General features: G+C 38.2%; 1 protein-coding gene and 1 long non-coding RNA gene across 10 annotated transcripts in view; one reads left to right on the forward strand and one right to left on the reverse strand.

The window, feature by feature from the left end:
• Window positions 1-21,876, forward strand: part of LOC109568534 (uncharacterized) — a 53,445-nt gene that overhangs the window by 27,030 nt on the left and 4,539 nt on the right. The window contains exons 3-4 of one of the 3 annotated variants that reach the window (XR_011570560.1): window positions 19,338-20,570; window positions 21,302-21,444. This is a non-coding gene — a long non-coding RNA (uncharacterized lncRNA). Of the gene's footprint in view, window positions 1-19,337; window positions 20,625-21,301; window positions 21,445-21,876 lie in introns of those variants that run through there. The other 2 variants (XR_011570561.1, XR_002182263.2) reach the window with 2 other exon arrangements.
• TBC1D31 (TBC1 domain family member 31) overlaps window positions 1-21,876 on the reverse strand; it is a 67,089-nt gene that overhangs the window by 19,554 nt on the left and 25,659 nt on the right. For all 7 annotated transcript variants that reach the window (XM_019973888.2, XM_019973889.2, XM_070802500.1 and 4 more), the window contains 10 exons: window positions 20,621-20,780; window positions 17,994-18,194; window positions 12,820-12,996; window positions 7,647-7,726; window positions 7,422-7,568; window positions 6,950-7,083; window positions 2,730-2,863; window positions 2,233-2,412; window positions 998-1,230; window positions 596-748 (listed from right to left, as the gene is read on the reverse strand). In XM_019973888.2, the coding sequence (XP_019829447.2) occupies window positions 596-748; window positions 998-1,230; window positions 2,233-2,412; window positions 2,730-2,863; window positions 6,950-7,083; window positions 7,422-7,568; window positions 7,647-7,726; window positions 12,820-12,996; window positions 17,994-18,194; window positions 20,621-20,780 (1,599 nt within the window). The remainder of the gene's footprint in view (window positions 1-595; window positions 749-997; window positions 1,231-2,232; window positions 2,413-2,729; window positions 2,864-6,949; window positions 7,084-7,421; window positions 7,569-7,646; window positions 7,727-12,819; window positions 12,997-17,993; window positions 18,195-20,620; window positions 20,781-21,876) is intronic.

Raw genomic sequence — 21,876 nt, forward strand, 5'->3', positions numbered from 1 at the left:
AGCATTTAGTACTTCTTTCCCCATCCTCCAAAGTATGAAATGCACAATGAGAATAGCATTCTATGTTTCAATTCTTAACTCAAAGGTATGTTTAAAACACAATTTTTAAAAATTATGGAAAAAATCATGCTCCTCTTTTAATTTTAAAATTTAAATTTTAAAATTTTCCATAATTTTTAAAAACTGTGTTTTAAACATACCTGTGAGACTTAAAAATTGTCTCTTAATCTGTGTGACTTGAAACATATTTACCCAGCACTGTGGTACAAGGCATTTGTGTCCACTGTAAAATAACATTTCTAAGTAACAATATCCTTCCAGGTACCTTAGATCATGTATTACTTCTGAATAATCAGAGCAAGTTATATCATACTCAGTAGAGTTTTAGAATTACATTTTACTATAGGCCAATTTTTTGAAAAGTGTATTACAGTTTCTTTTTATTAACTTAAATATATGCTTAATGGAAATAGCAGAATTGGGTAATGACATATATAGTGAGGCTATATATAATTTCACAGTAGTGAAAAATGAAAGTAATACAAATTATTAAAATAACTCAGATGTCCAGCTTTTTTCAAAGTGCTAAACACACCTCTGTCTTTGCTGTATCATCTTTTCCTCCTCTTGTAAGAGTATTTCTCTCCTTGTTTCCTCAGCTCTACGAAGCAGTTCCTGTTTTTGGTACCAAGCTTCATCTTCAACTCTTTGCTGGTCTACTTCAGCTTGCATTTCTTCAACTGCCTGCCTAAGTTGATAATGTTTATTATTGTAACAAAAAGCAAACAAGGAAACAGTAATTTAAAAGTCCAAGAACAACCACAATACAAAATGCACACCTGATTAACACGTAATTGTTCTACTTCTAGATGCAAAAGTATCTTTAAAGATATTTCCTTCAAACTCTGATTTTATGCAACTACTTAATAATTTACATGTATTTTTCATAAAGCCTTTATAACAGATTTTGTTTTTATCAAAGAACAACCAGAATTACCTCTCTCTTAAGTAATCCAATTCATCATTCCGTATTCTTTCTCGTTCTTGTGTCTGATAGTCCACAATGAACTTGGGATATTGATTAAACACCGGATATTGCCCTTTTGTCAGTGCAACAAAAGCATCAAGCATGCTGTCTGGATGGATATCAGCGGGTGTGGTATCCAGGAGACGATACGCCTCTCTAATTACAGCACTTATATCCAGGTTATTCCGATGGTGAAAAAAATACTGTAAGAAAACTTTGTGATTAAACTGAGATTTACAGAGTAATGCAATTATAGTCATGTGTTACATAAAAAATTATGTAACAATTTATTCATTGAATAAAACAAACTTAAACATGTAAATGTGAATTTAGCTGTAAGAGGATTTTTTTTTTTTTTGCAAATTCACTGAAGCTTTTCTTAACCCAAGTTTTAAAATGAAGGTCAAGTTTCATATTCTCAAAAATGTAATAAAATCATACAACCATATTATGAAATTGTGAAATAACACTTCTCAAAAATGAAGCCTTCCTTTAACAGTTGTAACAGACTGTTTCAACAAGACAAATTCTTCTACTAGAATTTATTTCTCTTCAAAATCCAAAATACAGAAACTCAAACCTAAATTAGCCTTTGAAAACAAGTTTGATTTTCAAAAACTATCTGATAGTTTCCACATTATCTCATTCCACTGGCAGATCCAAGTTCTAATATACATACACACATACATATATGTTCTTGTGAAGTGAAAATAAAATTTGATAGGAACCACAAAATAAGTAACAAACAAGCAAAACCAACTTACTTCATCCTGTCTACCAAAAGAACCTCTCCATTTAAAAACTTCCTCCAGTGCTTTCTTTCAGTCATTGTCCCACTAAGCCTCAAAATTCTCATAGTTACCATCCTGCATATGTAATAAGCAACCAGATTATCACAGACCAGTTGGGTTACCGATAAGATCATGCACAGAATGAACAACTACTCAACTGTTAAACGTCCTTTAAATAGGCAAAAAGCATGCAACTCCAATATTATCATGAAGCTATGATTTTAGGTGAGCAGTCAAGCTATAACTGACTATAGCTATAAAAGGGCAAGGATGCAATGGTATAACTTGTTCTCCACTATATTCCTACCATCTGGCACCAGGACTTGACATACAGTTGGCACTCAATAAATAAAACGGGTTTTTTTAGTTGAAACAAATGAAACTTGAGAACTATGACTTAACAAGGATATGTACCTCAAAATCATCTTTACGCTTACAGTTGAGCAAAGGTGCCCGAGAACAGATGTTGTAGGCCACAACAGTCATCAGGAGGAACGAAGGATGGTTGGAAAAGACATTATCGAATAATTTGAGCCACTCCTCTCTTGTCAGTACTTCTGAGAACACAGTTTCAAGAAGAGGCCATGCATACAGCTAAAATAAATAAGAAAAAAAATGTAATAGTTCTTGAGGAAAAAGTCATAACAGTCATTGCTAATGTGCTCATGTTTGGTTTAGATACTAAAATCATTATATTAAGAACATAATTATGAAAAGAGCTACCCTAATTTGGGTTCTTCTTTATAGACTTTCAGGAAAGCAGTTTAAGGAAGAAAAATAATGGAATATTGTTAAAAATATAACTAGTATTTTTTTATTATAGACTTTCAAGAAAATAGTTTTATTTATACCAGAACCAATGTTAACTTCCAAAGTAAGCTATGTTATTCTAAAAACCTTACACTTCTTACCTGGGAAGTTACATCATGATTTATGAAGTGTTGCAGGAGTTCCTTGTCATGAAATGCCAAAACATTTTCTATCATACTAAGAATATTGATAGGAGGATTAGGAAAATATTCAAACCAGTGTTGACACCAATTGACTATGAAGAAAAAAATTGAAAATTTATCTTTACCTTTCTGTATCATTACAGGGCTTTGCAGTTCTTAACTGTATCCACTTTTATGTCCTCATATGCCCATTAATAAAGAAAACACGACTAAGTTCTAGAACAATACTTTACACCTACATCAGAGCCAGTTGATGAGAAAGTGTCAATTAAACAAACAAACCTTCCCGAAGTATTCTTGACGGTAGCTACAAGGCTCTGGTTCCTGCTCACTTGCGTGCGACCTGTATTTAGATTTCCCCTGGTTAACAAAATGACCCTCCTAAAAGAGGTCCCTATTTAAGCCTTTGATACACGTGATCAATGTTAAATGGCAATCTCAAACTGACTAAAATTCATACCTAATTAAGAGTCCCATTTCTAGAAGACTGTTCTGTAGCCATGGTAACAGGTAACCACCACAGTCTGGTTTTAAATCTAATTGATCAACAACTTATTTCAGTAAACGTGACTTTGAAAACCAGCCGATCAGTGACAGCAGCAGCAGTAAGTATCCTCTGAAAGTCAGCCAGGAGAAAGCAGAATTGACTCTGCTGAAGAGGCTTCTAAGGCTGACTTTTTAACTCACTCTCACTTAATAACCAGCACAACCCCCAAAACAGTCTTTTCCCAAAAAAGTTCAGTAAGATGATCATTTTTGCTCAGTGAACCTATGTCTAACCACCTCAGCTCTATGTAATTATTAAATTCTGATTTTCTATTTTAAATACTGAGCTGTGGCTTCATGTTGTGCTAAGATCTTTCTCAAATTAGCAAGTGAAATGTCTGATCAGAATACCAGATTAATAGTTTATAAGGTCCTTCCAATTCTAGAATTCCATTATTTCATTTATTAAGGACTTAGATTTGAGTTAATAATTCAGTCATAAATAAAATCTTGCAAAGACTAAGCTTTAAAAGAAGCATTTCAGCTTCTTTAACTGCTGCTTTTTTGGGGGGCAGGGGGATTTTTCTTGTGTTTTAACTACTGCTCTTAGTAAGTTAACTTTTAAAAGAAAAACCTCAGTTCAGCAACAGCTCCTTAGGTAAACACCTACAGTGTCCCAGACAGTGCTTGTTCCGGGAATTTTAAAACACCACGCACATACCCAAAGCCCTCTTCTATCTAAGCTTCATCAATAGGACGGCTGTTTTCAATTAAGCAAGAGGGCATCCTGTTTTATATAGTGACTGTCTCTTCTCTTCTGCCGGGTGCCACCACACAGAAGCAGACCTAGAGACAGCACTGACCGAGAGCAGAAAAGAGACATGATCACTGCATGGAGGTCCTTCACTAAACCTGAAGCTTTTCCTCCTGGTTATAAGAGGAACCCTAAAGAGTGATCAAAACTGACCTTTATCAACATACTCCAAATTATACACAGAAGTAACTATATCCTTCACAAGTTCTTGGCCCCAACTAGACCGTAACCTGAAAGCCAAAGCTATGGCTTATCCCCAAACAGGGCTAACATTTAGTTGAAGCTCAGTTTACTGAATAAAACTAGTTTGAGACCCTTGATGAAAATCCCTAGCTACTCATGCTGTCGTGGATCTCCTAGATTTAGATTTCATGTTTAGAAGAGAAAAATCAATTTCCTTAGTATATAGTCATGTGTTAGCTACGTAACAAGATTTTACTGGAAGTAAAAAAAACACATAGTTGTGCATGCCTACCTAAATTAGATATGATCTATCTTTCTTATGGTAAAATATAATTCGCCATTTTAACTATTTTAAGCACACTGTTCAGTGATGTTAATTTTATTCACAATATTGTGCAACCATCACTATTTCCAAAATCCTTTCCTAAGAGCAATTCTGTACCTACTCAGTACTGACTTCTCATTTCCACTCCCCCGCCAGCCCCTGGTAACTTCTAATCTACTTTCTGTGCCTTTTTGAGAAATTCCACATATCTATCCTGTGTCTAGCTTATTTCACTAAGCATGCTTTCAAGGTCATCCATGTTGTATAACATGTGTCAGAATGTCACTGTTTTTTAATAATATCCCGCTGTCTTTGAGACCCCATGGACTATTCAGTCCATTGAATTCTCCAGGCCAGAATACTGGAGTGGGTAGCCATTCCCTTCTCCAGGAGAATCTTCCCAACCCAGGGATCAAACTCAGGTTTCCTGCATTGCAGGAGGATTCTTTACCAGCTAAGCTACCAGGGAAGCTTGCATATATACACATATGGTTTTTCCATTCATCCATTAATAGACACTTGGGTTGTACCTATCTTTTGGCTATTTAAGACTAATGCTGCCAAACATTCATATACAAGTATATATTTGAGTCTCTGTCTTCAGTTCTTGGGGGGATATCCCTAGGAGTACTATTGCGGGGTTATACAGAAATTGTATATGTAACTTTCTGAGGAACCGCCAAACTGTTTTCCAGTGACTGCATCATTTTACATTTCTATCAGCAAAGTATGAAGGGTTACAATTTTTCCATATCCATGCCAACACTTGTTATTTTCTTTTTCAAGACTACAGCCATCCTAGGAGGTGTGAAGTGGTGTCTTGCGTGGTTTTGATTTGCATTTTTCTAATGACTAATGATCCTGAGCATCTTTTCATGGGCTCACTAGCCACTGTACATCTTCTATGGAGAAATGTCTGTTCAAGTCCTTGTCCATTTTCAAACTGGATTGTCTGTCTTTTGTTACTGTTTGTTTTCCATTTAAAACTCTGTGTTATTCTCAGGGCAAACTAGTACAACCTCTTTGCAGAATCAATTAGAATATTCATATTTTATAATACCATCCTGGGGATCCACCCAAAAGAAATTAGTATAAATTTATGAGCTTGAAGCTAGTCACAAAATTGTTATTTTTAATACATAAACATTAGAAACAACCTGAATGTCCAACAATAAAAGATTAAACTAGAACATGTACATTATGGAATATTACAATACAGGATAAAATGTCTAGAAAGTTTACACAAATACGAGAAGTGTATATAATGCATTAAATAGAAGTAGTATAATTGTAAAAATAACCCCCCTAAAAGTCTAACAGTTGGGGGATACATTTTATGGTATACCTATAAGAGGAAATACTATATTTAGGCAAAAAATTATATTTTAGAAGATATTTAATGATTTGGGGGAAATGCTCTTATAAGAAATTCACAAATATATTATCAAGACTCTCTAAGGAAGAGGAATATTCATAACTTTTCTTTTGTAAATTTTCCTATATTTTCTCCAATGATCGGTAAAAATTTATTAAAGCAAATACAACATAATAAATGAAAAACTGTCAAGAGAAATACACTCAAATACTCACAAGATGTATGCTGGGATCTTTTAATTTCTACTTTTCAGAATTTTATTGTTATAGTTGAGTGCTTATCTCCTTTGTACAACAAAAATACATATAAAATTGGTTATTTTAAACCAAGCTTGGATTAACTTGGATCCAGTTTATTAACCATTCAGTTGACCTGATCTTATTTATATAAAAAAAATGACTCACTTTTTAGTGTATTAGTAGGTAATGGGGAAGCAGTAAACATATGGGAGTGCAAGCTATAGGTTCTGACTGCCTGGGTTCAAATTCTTATTCTACCATTAACCTAATCATGGAGCTCATGCTCTCTTCATCTACAAAAAGGAGATAATAATGAACAACACCTACCTCACAGGAGTCCTGTAAGAGTTGAGTGAGTTAATAAAGGCAACACTGAGAATGGTACCGGGTACACACACAGTTCTCAGTGAAGGTACCAACCAAAGGATGAGGAGAACAGGGTAACGGTCACCAGCTGCCACATGGGGCATCGTGTGCTGACTGCTTCTCAACCCTACTGTACTCTTCTGAACAATAACTGACTTTCAGTTAGTGAAGCACCTGCTTCCTTCTTACTAACGAAATCTAGCCTGTAACAATATCATCTAAAATGCAACCATCTAAACTTTATTTAAGTAAAAAGGTTTATTATTGTGTTAATGTCCAAACTGTCCATGCTCTAGGTCTATCTCACACTAGAATTATTAAACATTGCAAAGATGAAAAGATATCAGGAAAAGGTACAAGTATCTACGCTTGGTTTCATTTTTCACTTACTTATAAGCGTAGCAACAACTTCAAAACAGATGAGCTGGTTGTTCTGGAACAGTTTTACAAATGGAAATGCCAGAAGTGGAAGATATGGTGTGTCACTAAAAATGGCAGACCAGTGAGCTAATGCAGAGAGGGTTCTGTGAATAAAATAAGGAAATAAAGACCAGAAAAGCTTGATAAATTTGACTAAATAATATATTCAGATTATAAAAAACGATACAGAAGATAAATTTGGTGAAACTTGGATTTGCTTGTTTTCCCACAATGAGACAGAGGATATAAACCTTTGGCAAGAATACCACAAAAGTGCTGTGCAGTGATACAGAGGGAAGCTTTTATTACTGGTAATTGTAAATTTGATTACTTGCTGAAGAAGGTGTCTGCTAAGTTTCTCTACTATAAATCACTGTTTTCCCCATTTGTAAGTAATAAGTACCCTGGGGGAGATACACACCGCTGCAAATACTGAACATACCTCTGTAATACTCTGAGTAGCTTCCTGCTTTTGATGGGGTATTTCTTCTGAAGGTTGAGAAATGCCACATGAATGCCTTTATCTATAAGGTTACTAAATGCTGTTTGATTTTCAGGCAGCTGTAGCAGTGAGCGCCAAATGAACATTCTGAAATTAAAACATAGTTTTAACCAAGAAAAACTGGAAGGATAAGACTGATTTAACATGTAAGAATTTAAATTTTACCTGTATTTCGTTGGAAATTCACCATAGCCTTTTAATAAGATTTGTAAACGCTTTTTGTTTAATCCATCTGACAACTCATTCTATAAAGAGAAAAAAAATAGTATCAATAAGTCCATTGTGGCTTTCTAACTTCAGAACACAATCAATACACAGTAAAAAATATTTTGTATCATGGGACTCTCTCCATACACACAAAATCTTTCTCTCTCCTGAGTGTGTATATACACAGCACATAAAGTTTATGATCTATTATTTACCCTATTATAGGGTCTGACCAACTTTTTCTGTCAACAATCAGAGAGTAAATATTTTAGGTTTCAGGTCAAAAGGCAAGATCAAGGATATTACACAGACACTTATATAGATGCCTATATAATCATTTAAAATGCAACCATTTAATAATGTAAAAATCATTCTTGGCTGGACTTCCCTGATAGCTCAGCTGGTAAAGAATCCACCTGCAATGCAGGAGACTCCGGTTCGATTCCTAGATTGAGAAGATCTGCTGGAGAAGGGATAGGCTACCCACTCCAGTATTCTTGGGCTTCGCTTGTGGCTCAGCTGGTGAAGAATCTGTCTGCAATGCGGGAGACCTGGGCTCGAATCTCCTCGAGAAGGGAAAAGCTACCCACTCCAGTATTCTAGCCTAGAGAATTTCATAGACTGTGTAGTCCATGGGGTTGCAGAGAGTCGGACACGACTGAGAAACTTCCACTTCATCCTTAGCTTGAGCAGCCAGGGGTCCCAGCACTCAAGCTAAGGACCCCTTAGCTTGGGTCCATGGGCTGCCATTTGTTAATCCCTGTAGCATGAACAATCCATTCTAATATCTTCCTCCTTCTCTTGCTCTCTTTTTTTTCACTTTTATTTTTAATTCAATTTTTATCTTAATGGGAAAATATTTTGTAGATTTAAGAATCATAAACCCGTATGTATAGTGTATCTCGTTTAAGCTTAACCATACAAAGCACAAGAGACCATCTGGCTTCCTTTCTTTGAGGAAATGGAAAGGTCAGTAGAAGCTCCCCAACTTGCTCAAGGTCACAGATCTGTTAAGTGTTGGTTCAAGACTCAAAGCCAGATTTTCTGACTTAGTTCAGTGCATTTTTTACCGTAAGAAACAGGTAATCCAGTGTAAGAGGGAGGTAAGGGACAGCCTGAGATAACAGTGAATGAAGAGTCCCCATTTGAGAGCCACGGACCAGATGTCGAGGGCAAGTAGCACAGACTGGAGCAACATGATCCATGAAAGAGACATGTTCACTGCTGTCATCACCAAGAGACCTGCTGCCATTGAAGCCTCTTTAAACAAAGGACAGATGCCCAGATGAACTGGTCTGAGTTTCATCCTCTCGTCTCAACCATGAGCGGATGAAGTCCCTACTTCCTTTCTGTGTCCTGAAGCCATGATTAGCTGAGCACATGCATTTCACCCATAGAAAGGACCTACTTTGACCCATCATTTAGAGCTGGCTAAGGGTTTCCCAGGTGGTGCTAGTGGTAAAGAACCTGCCTGTTAATGCAGGAGACATAAGAAACTTGGGTTCGGTCTCTGGGTCAGGAAGATCCCCTGGAGGAGAAGATAGCAACTCACTTCAGTATTCTTGTCTGGAGAATCCCACGGACAGAGAAGCCTGGCGGGCTACAGTCCAGAGGCGGACATGACTGAAGTGACTTGGCGCACACACACGGGTTTTTAGAAGCCACCTGTTCTCTGACACATTTCTGTGGGCCTTCCACCTGTAATCCAGACCGAGTGCGGCCAGATGCCCTGATTGTGCGTCACTTTTATTTCCCAGAAGTCAGTCATGACCAGGCCCACTCGTTTTCCCAGGAAATGCTCCTGTAAACTTTCAAGAAAGCTCAAGCCAGACTATGTCTCAGGTATACCATTCAGCTCCTTTTCTCACTAGCGCATTCAACTCATAGGGTCAATATTCCCCATTCTTTACACAGCTAGCTTTGTGCCTGCTACTTAAACTAGGCAATATTTTGTTTAGGGCTACATTGTAGAAGTGATAAAACTATAAAGAAAACCAAGGATATAATTAATGCAGAAGTGGGGACAATGGTTACATCTGTGGGACAGGGAGAAAAATGTGATTGGGGACAAGCACACAGGGGACTCCAAAGCTATTGATAACACTCTATCTCTTAATGTGGATATGACTAGGTCCAGAAGAGATTTCATGTGGCAGGTCTGAGACTGCTACCCTTAAAAAGGCCTACAGGTTGGCCCTTGTCTGGTGTCCACATACCTGGGTTTTCAGGAAGTTTCCACCCTCCTCAGAGCCAGTGGGAGCAGCTCACTGTGCCTAACCCGTACAGCGTGGTTTAAGCTTTCTGTGCGGGTCCTCGTGTGGAGTTTTGCAATGTACCACACAGGGGGTGCCTATAACCAGCTTCCAGTAAAAACCCTGAGCACTGAGTTTCTACTGGATTTCCCTGGTAGACAACACTTTACACATTCCTCTTTTGATGCAAGCTTCACTTTTTAAAACTGCTTATAGCAGAAAAGAGGCTGTCAAAATTAACGTGAAAAACACCAACAGTTGGTAAGAACATGAAGTGACTAGAAACCTCAAATACCTCATGGTGAGAATATGGATTGTTTAAATCAACCACCTGGGAAACTCTGACAGTATTTACTAAAGCTGAACATATGCAGAGCCCATAAGCCAGGAATTCCATCCCTAGGTTTATACCCAACAAGAGACACATCCTTATGTTCACCAAAGATGCACTAGAATGTTCACAGTAACACTGTTTCTAATAGCAAAAAAACACCTAGAAAACTACTCAGATGCCTACCAACAGCAGAATGGATAAAGCATGGCTTATTCATACCAGGGAATTCTATACAGGTATAGAATGGTTTATGACCACATGGATCTTTCAGATAAAAAGAAGCCAGACACAAAAGGGTACCAATTAAATGATCCAATGACCATAAGCACAAAAGAGGCAGAACTAATCTAAGGCGTTAAAAGTCAGGAGACAGTTATCCTTGGGGTAAAGGGCGGCGTGCCTGGAGGGGAGAAGTGCAGGGCCTTCGCGGCTGCTAGGAAAGGTCCCTTTCAATCTGGGTGCTGACAGCGCAGGTGTATTCAGTCTGTAAAAATGTACTGAGCTCTCCATCTATATGTATGTGACTGACTGATTTACTGTTAATAAAAAGTTTTAAAAGTTCCTGAAAATGCTAGCAGTTTCTCTATTGTTGATATTTTCTTTCAATTCCAGGAAAAAAAAAAAAAAAAACACCTTATAAAGAAGATAATAAAACTGACTGAAATAGGTAATTCTATTAGTAACTCAGTCTTTCCTATAGAGTTTTTTTTTTTTTTTTCCTATAGAGTTTTAAAAATAATACATAAGTACCCCTATCTTTTAAAAAGTGGCTCGGATGGTAAAGAATTGCCTTGCAATGTGGGAGAACTGGGTTCAATCCCTGGATTGGGAAGATTCCCCTGGAGGAGGGCATGGCAACCCACTCCAGTATTCTGGCCTCGAGAATCCCCATGGACAGAGGAGCCTGGCAGGTTACAGTCCATGGGGTCGCAGAGTTGGACATGACTGAGTGACTAAGCACACAGATAACCAAATATATAGTTCTTGTAGCTTGCTTTTTATTTATATATATATATATATATATATATATTTTTTTTTTTTTTTTTTTTAATTCGGCGGAGCCGCAGTGTCTCGGGCGGCCTTTTGAAACTGGGCGAGTAGCCGGGTACAGACAGGTCCATAACGCCCAGCGGAAGCCGAGGGGGGCAGCCCGGCAGGAGGTTCCCCTGCTTTTTATATTTAACATACTACAATCATTTCCCTTTCCTCTTAAATATTCTTAGATTTCTACTATAAAGCTCTACCATAATTTATATTGATTAGTTACCTAAAGGCGGACATTTTGGTTGCTTCTAAGTTTTTCTTGAATAAATCACATACACACAAATTCTGAAGAACAATTTGGCTACTATGAAAATTTTTATGCACATACTCTTACTTAAAAATTCTTCTACAGACATGTTTGTGCAAATGTTCAAAGAATAGCCACTGCATCACAGAATGTATTAACAGAAGACTAATATTACAACCTAAATGCCAGTGAGCAGAGTTCTGGTGAGATAAATTAATATATCTCCATCAATGCAATACTATGCAAATATTTTTAACTGCTGTAGCACTACCTGCACTAACAGTCAATCTGTTAAATGATAAGAGCAAGTTATAAAACAGTAATATAGTGTGACTCCATTTATTAAAAAAAATTAAAGGTAACAGACATAGATATATATGTATATATTTATACACAGAAAATTTCTGAGAGATGAACAATTATTAACGATGATCACCTCTGGGGAGTGCAATGAAGAGTGGGCTAGGGCACAGGGAGAAAGAAAAGTGTACTTTTGGGTTTTGTCCCTTTACAGCCTTCAGTGACAGGTAACTGTTAATCCAAGAGACAAATGTAGTTTTAATTTTTCTAGGAACCATGTTAAAAAAGTCACAAGCAGCAGGTAAAAATTAAATTTAATCATCTAACCCAATGCAATAAAAATATTATCATTTGAAAATACAATCAGCATAGTATTATTAATTAATATGATGCTTTTCCTTCTTTAGGGGTAGGAAATTAAGTACAAACTACTATATATAATAAGCTTGTTACATATATAATAGTATAGATATATAACAAGATACACAGCACAGAGAATATAGCTAATATTTTACAATAGCTTTAAATGGAGTATAATCTATAAAAATACTGAATCACTATTTTGTACTAATATAAAACTGTAAATGAGCTACACTTCAATTTTTAAAATATTTTACTTATGCTCATAATAAAATTTCAGTGTCTGATGTGTACTTCACACATACACCACATTTCACATCAGTCCAGCCACTTGTGACTAGTGGCTACCATATTGGACAGTGAAATTCTATACTGTTTGACTTAAAAAAACAGTATGCATTAATTTTATATTAAAAAGGCTTTTAAATTTTATATTAAGTTTTAAAAAGCATGTTATAATTTCAGTTACAACTTGCTGCTTTTCTAAAATTTTCCTTTTAATTCTTGAGAGAAGGAAGAACGATAATGGACTAGGAATCATGAGACCTGTTTACAGCCGAGTCGTGACAAATGAAAAGTTTAATACAGTCTTACCTCTTTCTTTTCAAAACCACAAGTCAGGTCTTGTTTCAATATTCTGGTCTGTATTTTGCTTTCCCTTGACCTCGCTGGCCGCCGTACTCTTCCTGATGTCACTTTCACCTTAAGATCACCAGAATTCCCTTTCTTCTTAGGCAAATCCTCAATCACTTTCACTAAAGGAGGAGGTGGCTAAAAGGGAGGAAAAAAAATCCAGTGGCTATCTTTAGAAAATAGACCTGCAAACACAGTATTTAAAAATTTTATTTTTAGAAAGAGAAATTAAGGAAACAATTCCATTCACCATTGCAACAGAAAGAATAAAATACTTAGGAATATATCTACCAAAAGAAACTAAAGACCTACATATAGAAAACTATAAAACACTGGTGAAAGAAATCAAAGAGGACACTAATAGATGGAGAAATACACCATGTTCATGGATTGGAAGAATCAATATAGTGAAAATGAGTATACTACCCAAAGCAATTTATAGATCCTCAATGGTGAAAAATTGAAAGCATTTCCTCTAAAGTCAGGAACAAGACAAGGGTGCCCACTTTCACCACTACTATTCAACATAGTTTTGGAAGTTTTGGCCACAGCAATCAGAGCAGAAAAAGAAATAAAAGGAATCCAGATTGGAAAAGAAGTAAAACTCTCACTGTTTGCAGATGACATGATCCTCTACATAGAAAACCCTAAAGACTCTACCAGAAAATTACTAGAACTAATCAATGATTATAGTAAAGTTGCAGGATATAAAATCAACACACAGAAATCCCTTGCATTCCTATACACTAATAATGAGAATATAGAAAGAGAAATTAAGGAAACAATTCCATTCACCATTGCAACAGAAAGAATAAAATACTTAGGAATATATCTACCTAAAGAAACTAAAGACCTATATATAGAAAACTATAAAACACTGGTAAAAATTTTATTTTGGTCATCTTAATACTGTGCCTTGATACAAAAAGTATAAATAAAGTGTCCAAGAATGTTTCCTTGCTGAGTAATGAGTTAAAGCAAATTTCCGCCAAATTCCTTTGAGGAACACAATAAAGATCTTGATTAACAAAGATAAACAGAATTGAATGATTCCTGGAAAGCTGGCCTTAAGTCATACAGCATCAATCCATCTTTTATGCCTGCACAATAAAAGTTCATAGTACAGTAGTAATCTGCAGCCCATGGCCCTCTAAAAGGCTGGCAGAAGCACCCTAGTATTCTTTGGGCTCCAGTGAAATTTCTTTTGAGGGAAACTGTCACATGACTTTCCCCTGACAGCCAGCACCCCTGCCTCTGTCCTCGGTTACATTTTCTAACTTACATGGAGATGGCTCAGTCCCTCAACTGCATCGACAGCTTCAGAGGCTGTGCGCACACAGCACGGCCTAGACGCCAAACCCTCATTTTGATGGGGCTTGTCAAATAGGAAGATAAGCCTCCAACAACTTCAACTTACTTGACTAAGACAGTTCCTTTATGAATAACACTTTCTTTGAAATAAAACGATCATCCTTGTTCAAAGGAAATGAGCAGGTAAAGTACCTCTGGCTTTCTGAGTTCCAAACATGATTCAAGTACGCTGACTTTCACAGGGTGTTTAAATGTTTGAGACCATTATGGCCAAGTGTTTCCTTAGTAATTGGCCCAGACCCAGATCAAAGACAGACGGATTTGTGTTTTTTAAATAATTTTTTATTGAAGTCAAAGTGGTAATGCCTCTTATATGAGAACACAAGGAAAACCCCAAAAGTCCAAATGAACGAACATATTTTCAAAAAACACAAATTATATCCATTACCTTGAATCAAGCTGTCATGAAAGCCAGAACACTGTGCTTCCATGATGACATACAATGGAAATAAATCACCATTCTGGGAAAGCTCTTTGACGCAGAAACCAAACTTTTTTGACCTCCTCCTCCCTCACCCGCAAAAGAAATAAGTAGAACAAGGCAAACATTCTGACTCTTTCTAAATAAGACTATAAATAGACTATGAGGTTTCAAACAAAACTTCTTCTCATGCTGCCTTCAAAGGTTCAGGACTTCTGCTTTTGAAGGAACAGCAGTTGTTCATTTAGTTGCTAACTTGTGTTTGACTCTTTTTATGAGCCCATGGGCTGTAGCCCACCAGGCTCCTATGTCCATGGGATTTTCCTGACAATAATAATGGAGTGGGTTGCCATTTCTTTCTCCAGGAGATCTTCACGAACCAGAAATCAAACCCATGTCTCCTGCATTGGGAGGTGGATTCTCTACCATTGAGCCACCTGGGAAGCCCTTGTTTTTGAAATTTGCACCTATTACAGGAGACCCTCGGAGAAGGCAATGGCAACCCACTCCAGTACTCTTGCCTGGAAAACCCCATGGATGGAGGGGCCTGGTGGGCTGCAGTCCATGGGGTCGCTAGGAGTCGGACACGACTGAAGCGACTTAGCAGCAGCAGCAGCAGCACAGGAGCCCCTATTGTCAACTGCAGTATGTATGACATGTAACATTATGACGTGTCTAAGAGTAGGTAATGCAATGATATATACGGCACTGCTACTGTACTTTTGTTTTACAATTATTATGAAAACTATTTAAAGTTTTAACTGTATCAGTAAGGGGTTTTTTAAATAGTGGTTTTCTGGGATACATTATTATTCACATCTGAAAGAATATAAGAATAATGCAAAATATAGTAGCAATAGCTCTGACTAAAGAAAAAGTACAGCAACTACTTACTCTGATTCAATTCTTTGTCTATGAAATATAATTAATAGTAGTCTGACTTCTGAATACTATCCATCTTTAATATCCTTGAACTATCTTCCAACTTCAGTCTATTCTTCTAAATCATTATTAAAATACTAATTCTAGCGCCACAGTTTTCATAGATCTTGCATAAAAGAATCTCCCAAAAGTTGGAGCCTGAGATAGGACCTGAATTGCCACACCTCAGGAGTGTTGAAACTTCAGCACAGAAACAGGAATTAGCTTACTTATTATCAGCAGAATACCAGAAATTCTTTAATGGCAAGAAAATAGGACTTGAAGGAATGGGACATGGTTAATAAGTTTTGTATAAACCTGGGCATTTTGTAAGCCTGGAATAGCCATAGAGACACCAGTGGTGGTGGTTAATATGTCAAAAAAAATCCTACTTCTGTTATAAGCTAGCGTTTCATCAATTTGATCTCAATTTGCTTAACAAATAACAGAGAGGAAGCCAATGACATGCTTATCTTGGTTTTTCTCAGAACTCTCCTTCTGTTAATGACATTTATCTAGCTCTTGTATCGGAGAAGGCAATGGCATCCCACTCCAGTACTCTTGCCTGGAAAATCCCATGGATGGAGGAGCCTGGAAGGCTGCAGTCCATGGGGTCGCCGAGGGTCGAACATGACTGAGCGACTTCACTTTCACTTTTCACTTTCATGTACTGGAGAAGGAAATGGCAACCCACTCCAGTGTTCTTGCCTGGAGAACCCCAGGGACGGCGGAGCCTGGTGGGCTGCCGTCTATGGGGTCGCACGGAGTAGGACACAACTGAAGCGACTTAGCAGCAGCAGCAGGCTAACAATTCTCATTAAGTGCAAATAATGTTATTAAAATTGTTTAAGTCTGCAAGAATAGTAGAGTATAATTCCATATGTTTAAAGAAAATGTATTCACATGTGCACACGACACATACACACAATTCTCATTATCCGCGGTAGTTATGTTTTACAGAGTTGACACAACACTGAGTTACTGAAAACTGAATTTCACCAGCAGACCGATTCACAGATAGAATCTGTGAATATGAAGGTTGACTGTCTACATTTACACACATAGAAAAAAATACTTAGTAGGCATACATTTCAAAATCATCTGAGAATGGTTAGACTTATTGAATTATTTGCTTATCTGTATCTTTTCCTTTTTCTCTGTAATAAGAATTTCTTACTGATGAACTCATTTGTAGGGCAACAGAGACTCAGACATAGAGAACAGGCTTGTGGACACAACGGGGAAAGGAGAGGGTGGGACACATTGAGATAACAGCACTGAAACATGTGCAATACCACATGTAAAACAGCCAGTGCGAATTTACTTTATGACACCAACACCGGGAGCTCAACCCTGAGCTCTGTGGCGTCCTAGAGGGGTGGCACGGGGCGGGAGGTGGGAGGGCCGGTCAAGAGGGAGGGGACACAGGTGTATCTACGGCTGATTCACGTTGATATACGGCAGAAACCAACACAACACTGTAGAGGAATTATCCTCCAATTAAAAACAAATAATTTCTTTCTTAAAAATATTCCCCTCCCCACCCCAGAAAAGAGAAGGAAACAATCTAAAGTAAAACTTGCTTTGTTATTTGATGCAACAAGCCGGAGAAATTCTACATTACTGTAAGAGAAGTGGGAAGTATATTTCAGATGAAATGTGCAGGGTAACAACAGATGTAGAAATGCACACGGTGTCTAAAAGGGACAGTAAGAGAAGCAGAAAGCACAGGGAAACACACTAGGTAGAGAAGACAAGAACAGAGAAGACTGAGAGGCAGGCAGAAGAGTGGATTTAATGCAAGAGGCAAAGGAAAAGAGGCCACAAGAACAGCATTATTTTAGATGATGAAAGTCTTATTTTAGAAAAATGGAATGTGGAAGATGATTGATGAGGAGGAGCAGGCACCGAGGGCTCTGAGTTTAGGTATATTTATCAAGATTACTATTATTCGAGAGCAGTCAGTGAGCACCAATACAAGGATGGCTGAGATGGCGAACAGGTGGCCCACGTATAGACATTTCAGATTCAAGGATTTCATGACTTAGTACTGACTCAATTCGGGAAACAGAGGAATAGACACAGTCATAGGTGCTCCAAGGTATCTACACTGCAATAGGGGAAGAAAGAGAAAAAAATGAACAGACTGGGATTGTGGACCTTTTGCAGGAAACAGATCAGAGGGGTACCTCGAGTGGGACAGGGACAACAAACAGAGGCCTTTGACAAAGGCAGCAGTGTAAGAATGGAGCATAGGTGAGCCAAGTCTGGAGATGTGGCTTTGGGAGTAAGAGCGAAAAAACACATCTAGAAAAAGGGATAATGGTGCGAGGAAGTTACAAAATTGTAACAGAGCTTTTACTTTTGATGATACAACATTTAAATCTTAAAAGAAAAAAGGGAAGTTTACTTGATAACATACCTTATTTATTTCTTTCGTTAAAGTCTGAACTGAGTATATGTTCAGACTGCCATTTTCCATAACTGATGCAATGTACCGTCCATGTGGGCTAATTACTGATGAGCTAATTCCATCATCAAGGCTCCCAATTTCAAAGAGAAGTTTACAAGTCTGTATATTAATAAATCTCATAATACCATCCTGACTTAGCACTCCAAGAACCTAAGAGTAGAGAGAAACAACATGTGAGTTCCTAAAACACATTTAAACTTCAAGTCTCAGATGTTAACTTGACTTACTATGGTGATCATTTTACAATATATACATACAAATACTAAGTCATCATGTTACACACCTGAAACTAACATGAAAGTGAAAGTGAAGGTGCTCAGTCCTGTCTGACTCTTTGTGACCCCGTGGACTATACAGCCCATGGAATTCTCCAGGCCAGAATACTCAAGTGCGTAGCCTTTCCCTTCTCCAGGGGAATCTTCCTGACCCAGAGATCGAACCCAGGTTTCCTACATTGCAGGCGGATTCTTTACCAGCTGAGCCACAAGGGAAGCCCATGAATATTGGAGGGAGTAGCTTATCCCTTCTCCAGTGGATCTTCCCAAGCCAGGAATTGAACCAGGGTCTTCCTGCATTGTAGGCAGATTCTTTACCAACTGAGCTATGAGGGAAGCCCCGAAACTAACATGTTCTATGTCAATTACACCTCAATTTTAAAAAGTCAAACACACTTACATATGTGTGTATTTACATATGTTCTCTCTTGGGGGGCATGCAGTGGTGGGGTGGAGGACAATCAGAGGAGACCATACTCGCAGAGAGCCACGATGTTTATTTAAAATCCCTGATCACGGCTCACGCAGATTTGCCCAGTTCAGGTCCAGGTAAGCCTGGCCCTAACCAGAACCAGTAAGGAGCCTATCCTAGGAGACTACAGAAGGGCCACCTGAGCCTCTTCCCTTCCCACCCAGGCAGGCCTATCTCCACCAACCCCTCCAGGGGAAGGAGAGAGGAGTACAGTTCTCCACTTTGACTCCACACTGGCTGGCAGAAGCGGGAAGGCTGGAGGGCTTCTTTCCCTTCTCCATCCTCAGCTTGAGCAGAGCTGACAGCTGTCCTGCTGCCCCACACAAACCTGTGACCTCGCTGTTGTAACCAGCATTTGGGTTGTGGAGGGAGAAAGTCTGTGAGCTGCAAAAAAGGACAGTGTTGGGGTGGGGGGAAGTCCAAAGGAAGCTAGTCATTTAAGGGGGAAAAAACAGCTGTAACTCATACAACTTGAAAAATTAAAAACACGTACTAAGAAAGCTTAAATGCATAAAACAATAAACTCCTCTGCTGCTTCCTCTACAGGCTCTCTCCCCGGGGCCAGGGGCTGGCAGGCAGCGTCACCAGGTGATTCTGTGAAGCACTGACATCCCTTGTCATGTGAAAGCCTACAGTTTGGAGGTAGCTGGAGGCAATTTGAAGGTGACAATCTAAAAAGCATGCTTTTCTGTTGGTCACATGGAAGGAATCCCCGCATTCAGTTGACGGCACTTCTCTGGAAGGCAAGGTCTATCAAAACTACAGATGCACATAATGCTGGTGCCACTACTTAACTCTGGGATTTTATTTTTCCCTGCAGACAGGATGTGTGAGGTGACATGTGCAAAAGTGATGCAGTGCAGTATTATTTGTGCTAGAAGAGAACTAAAAACAGGTTGAGTGCCCAATAATAAAGGACTGGTTAAAACAATTTATACAGCTGTAAAAAAGAATGAAGTTTTGTACTGATACAGGATAATCTTCAAGGTAAACTAAGTAAAGAAAAAAATGCAAAATGGGAAAAATATATTATATAACAGCAGTGGTTTTGGAGAGTGAGTAACTGGGCAAATGAGAGAGAAAAGTAAGAGTTCACTTTATGCCTATTTTTTTTAGTGTTTTCAACCATGTGAAAGCATTATCTACTCAGAAAACTTAAAATAGATATGATAAATACACACACACACACACACACATAAAATTTGTTAATGGCAAGACCCAAGATAATTTAAAATAAAGAAGTTAAGGTTCAATTGCCCAACTATTAAACTATTAAAAAGAAAATGGGTGTGTGGAAGGGAAGCACTTTGTAAACTAAGGCTAAATAGAAATAAAACATGTTTCATAGGCTCGAGGCAACCTGTTATGGTAGATAAAACACAGCACAACAAAAAGGCAAGGAAATTTCCGTTCTAGTCCTACTTTTAATCCTTGTAACAGCAGTGTCGACAAGTCACTTAGTTTCACGTCACAGTCTGTGAAACATTTCCTGCCTATGCTCAAAGAATTCTTTAAGGATCAAATAAAAAAAATACCACACTTTATCACCCTGTAAACCGGAGTAAGACATAAAGTATACAGATTTTAGGGAAAAGGGTAAATTATCATTAACATATAGAAACTAAGATGTTTTCCATTCTTTCAGTTTTAGACTCTTAACAAGTTAGAGTCGGACACGACTGAGCGACTGAACTGAACTGAACAAGTTTTTGGCAATTTCAAATCCTTGAAACAATCAGGCTGCCATAAGTTAAATGAGAGCATACAGTGCAGAAATTGGTATGATTTTTCAAAAAAAGTACCACATTACTAACCTTTATGTTACTAACCTGATTAGAACCAGCATCAAAACTATCAGGAAGAAATTCGAGATGGCGAATGGCACGAACTTTGGTGGGCATCTGGATAATTCTAAATAGCTGTTTAGCTTCCAAGCACCACAAATGAATGTGATTTGATTTGCCTCCCGCAGCCAGGATTCGGCCATCCCTGCAGAACAGACAGGTAAAAAAGACTGGATTAATTATTTATAGCAGCACTATCCAACTTGATCCAGTATCATGATGGAAATGTTCTCACCTATGCTGTCCAAAAATGTCACTACTGGACTTCCCTGGTGGTACAGTGGATAAGAATCTGATGCAGAGGCCACAGGTTCCATCCCTGATTGCGGAAGATTCCACGTGCTGTGGGCCACTAAGCCCACGCACCACAACTACCGAGCCCTCGCTCTAGAGCCTGAGAGCCACACCTGCTGGGCCCACGTGTCACAACAAAAGAACCCACCACAGTGAGAAGCTTGCGCACTGCAAGGGAGAGTAGCCCCCACTCACCACAACTAGAGAAAGCCTGCGCCCAGCAGAGAAGACCAAACGCAGCCAAAAATAAATAAGCAAAAACCCAAAGAGCAAGAACCAAAATAGTCACGATTAGCCATGTGTGATTACCGAGAACTAAAATGTGGCTAGCACCTGAGGAAATTAATTCTTAATGTTTATTAATTTAAACAGGTGATGTTACAGAGCTGGGAAACGAAGGAGATCTACTGCAAGAATGATGTGAATGGGCCAGTCACAGGGTGACCTGGAGGAAGAATTCCATGCTTGTCAGTATTGCTGATTGGCCAATACAAAAATGTTGAGACAGGAATAAGGTTAGTATATAAGGAAGAATGAGAAGCAATATTCAAGTGTGGCTGAACACTTAAATTAGATGGGGAAGGAAATAAGATGACAAAAGGGAGGGAAGCCAAGACCAGAGGACAAAAGACCTCAGGGGATATGGCGGGGAGTTGGACTTTCCTAAGAGCAATGTAAAGCCTTTCAAAGGAATTGGACAGGGGAATGATTTAATGATTTAAGAAGGCCACTCTAGCTGCTTTGCAGAGACTGAGTTTAGGAAATGAGATTAAAAATACACAAAGTAAGAAAGCTATTATATTGCAGTAGCCTGTAAAAGGGCTTCCCTGGTAGCTCAGTGATCAAGAATCTGCCTGCAAAGACACAGGAGACATGGGTTCAATCCCTGGGTCAGGAAGATCCCCTGGAGAAGGGAATGGCAACACTACAATATTCTTGCCTGGAGA

The sequence above is a fragment of the Bos indicus genome, chromosome 14, assembly GCF_029378745.1.
Source record: "Bos indicus isolate NIAB-ARS_2022 breed Sahiwal x Tharparkar chromosome 14, NIAB-ARS_B.indTharparkar_mat_pri_1.0, whole genome shotgun sequence".
In the NCBI taxonomy this organism is placed as follows: Eukaryota; Metazoa; Chordata; class Mammalia; order Artiodactyla; family Bovidae; genus Bos; species Bos indicus.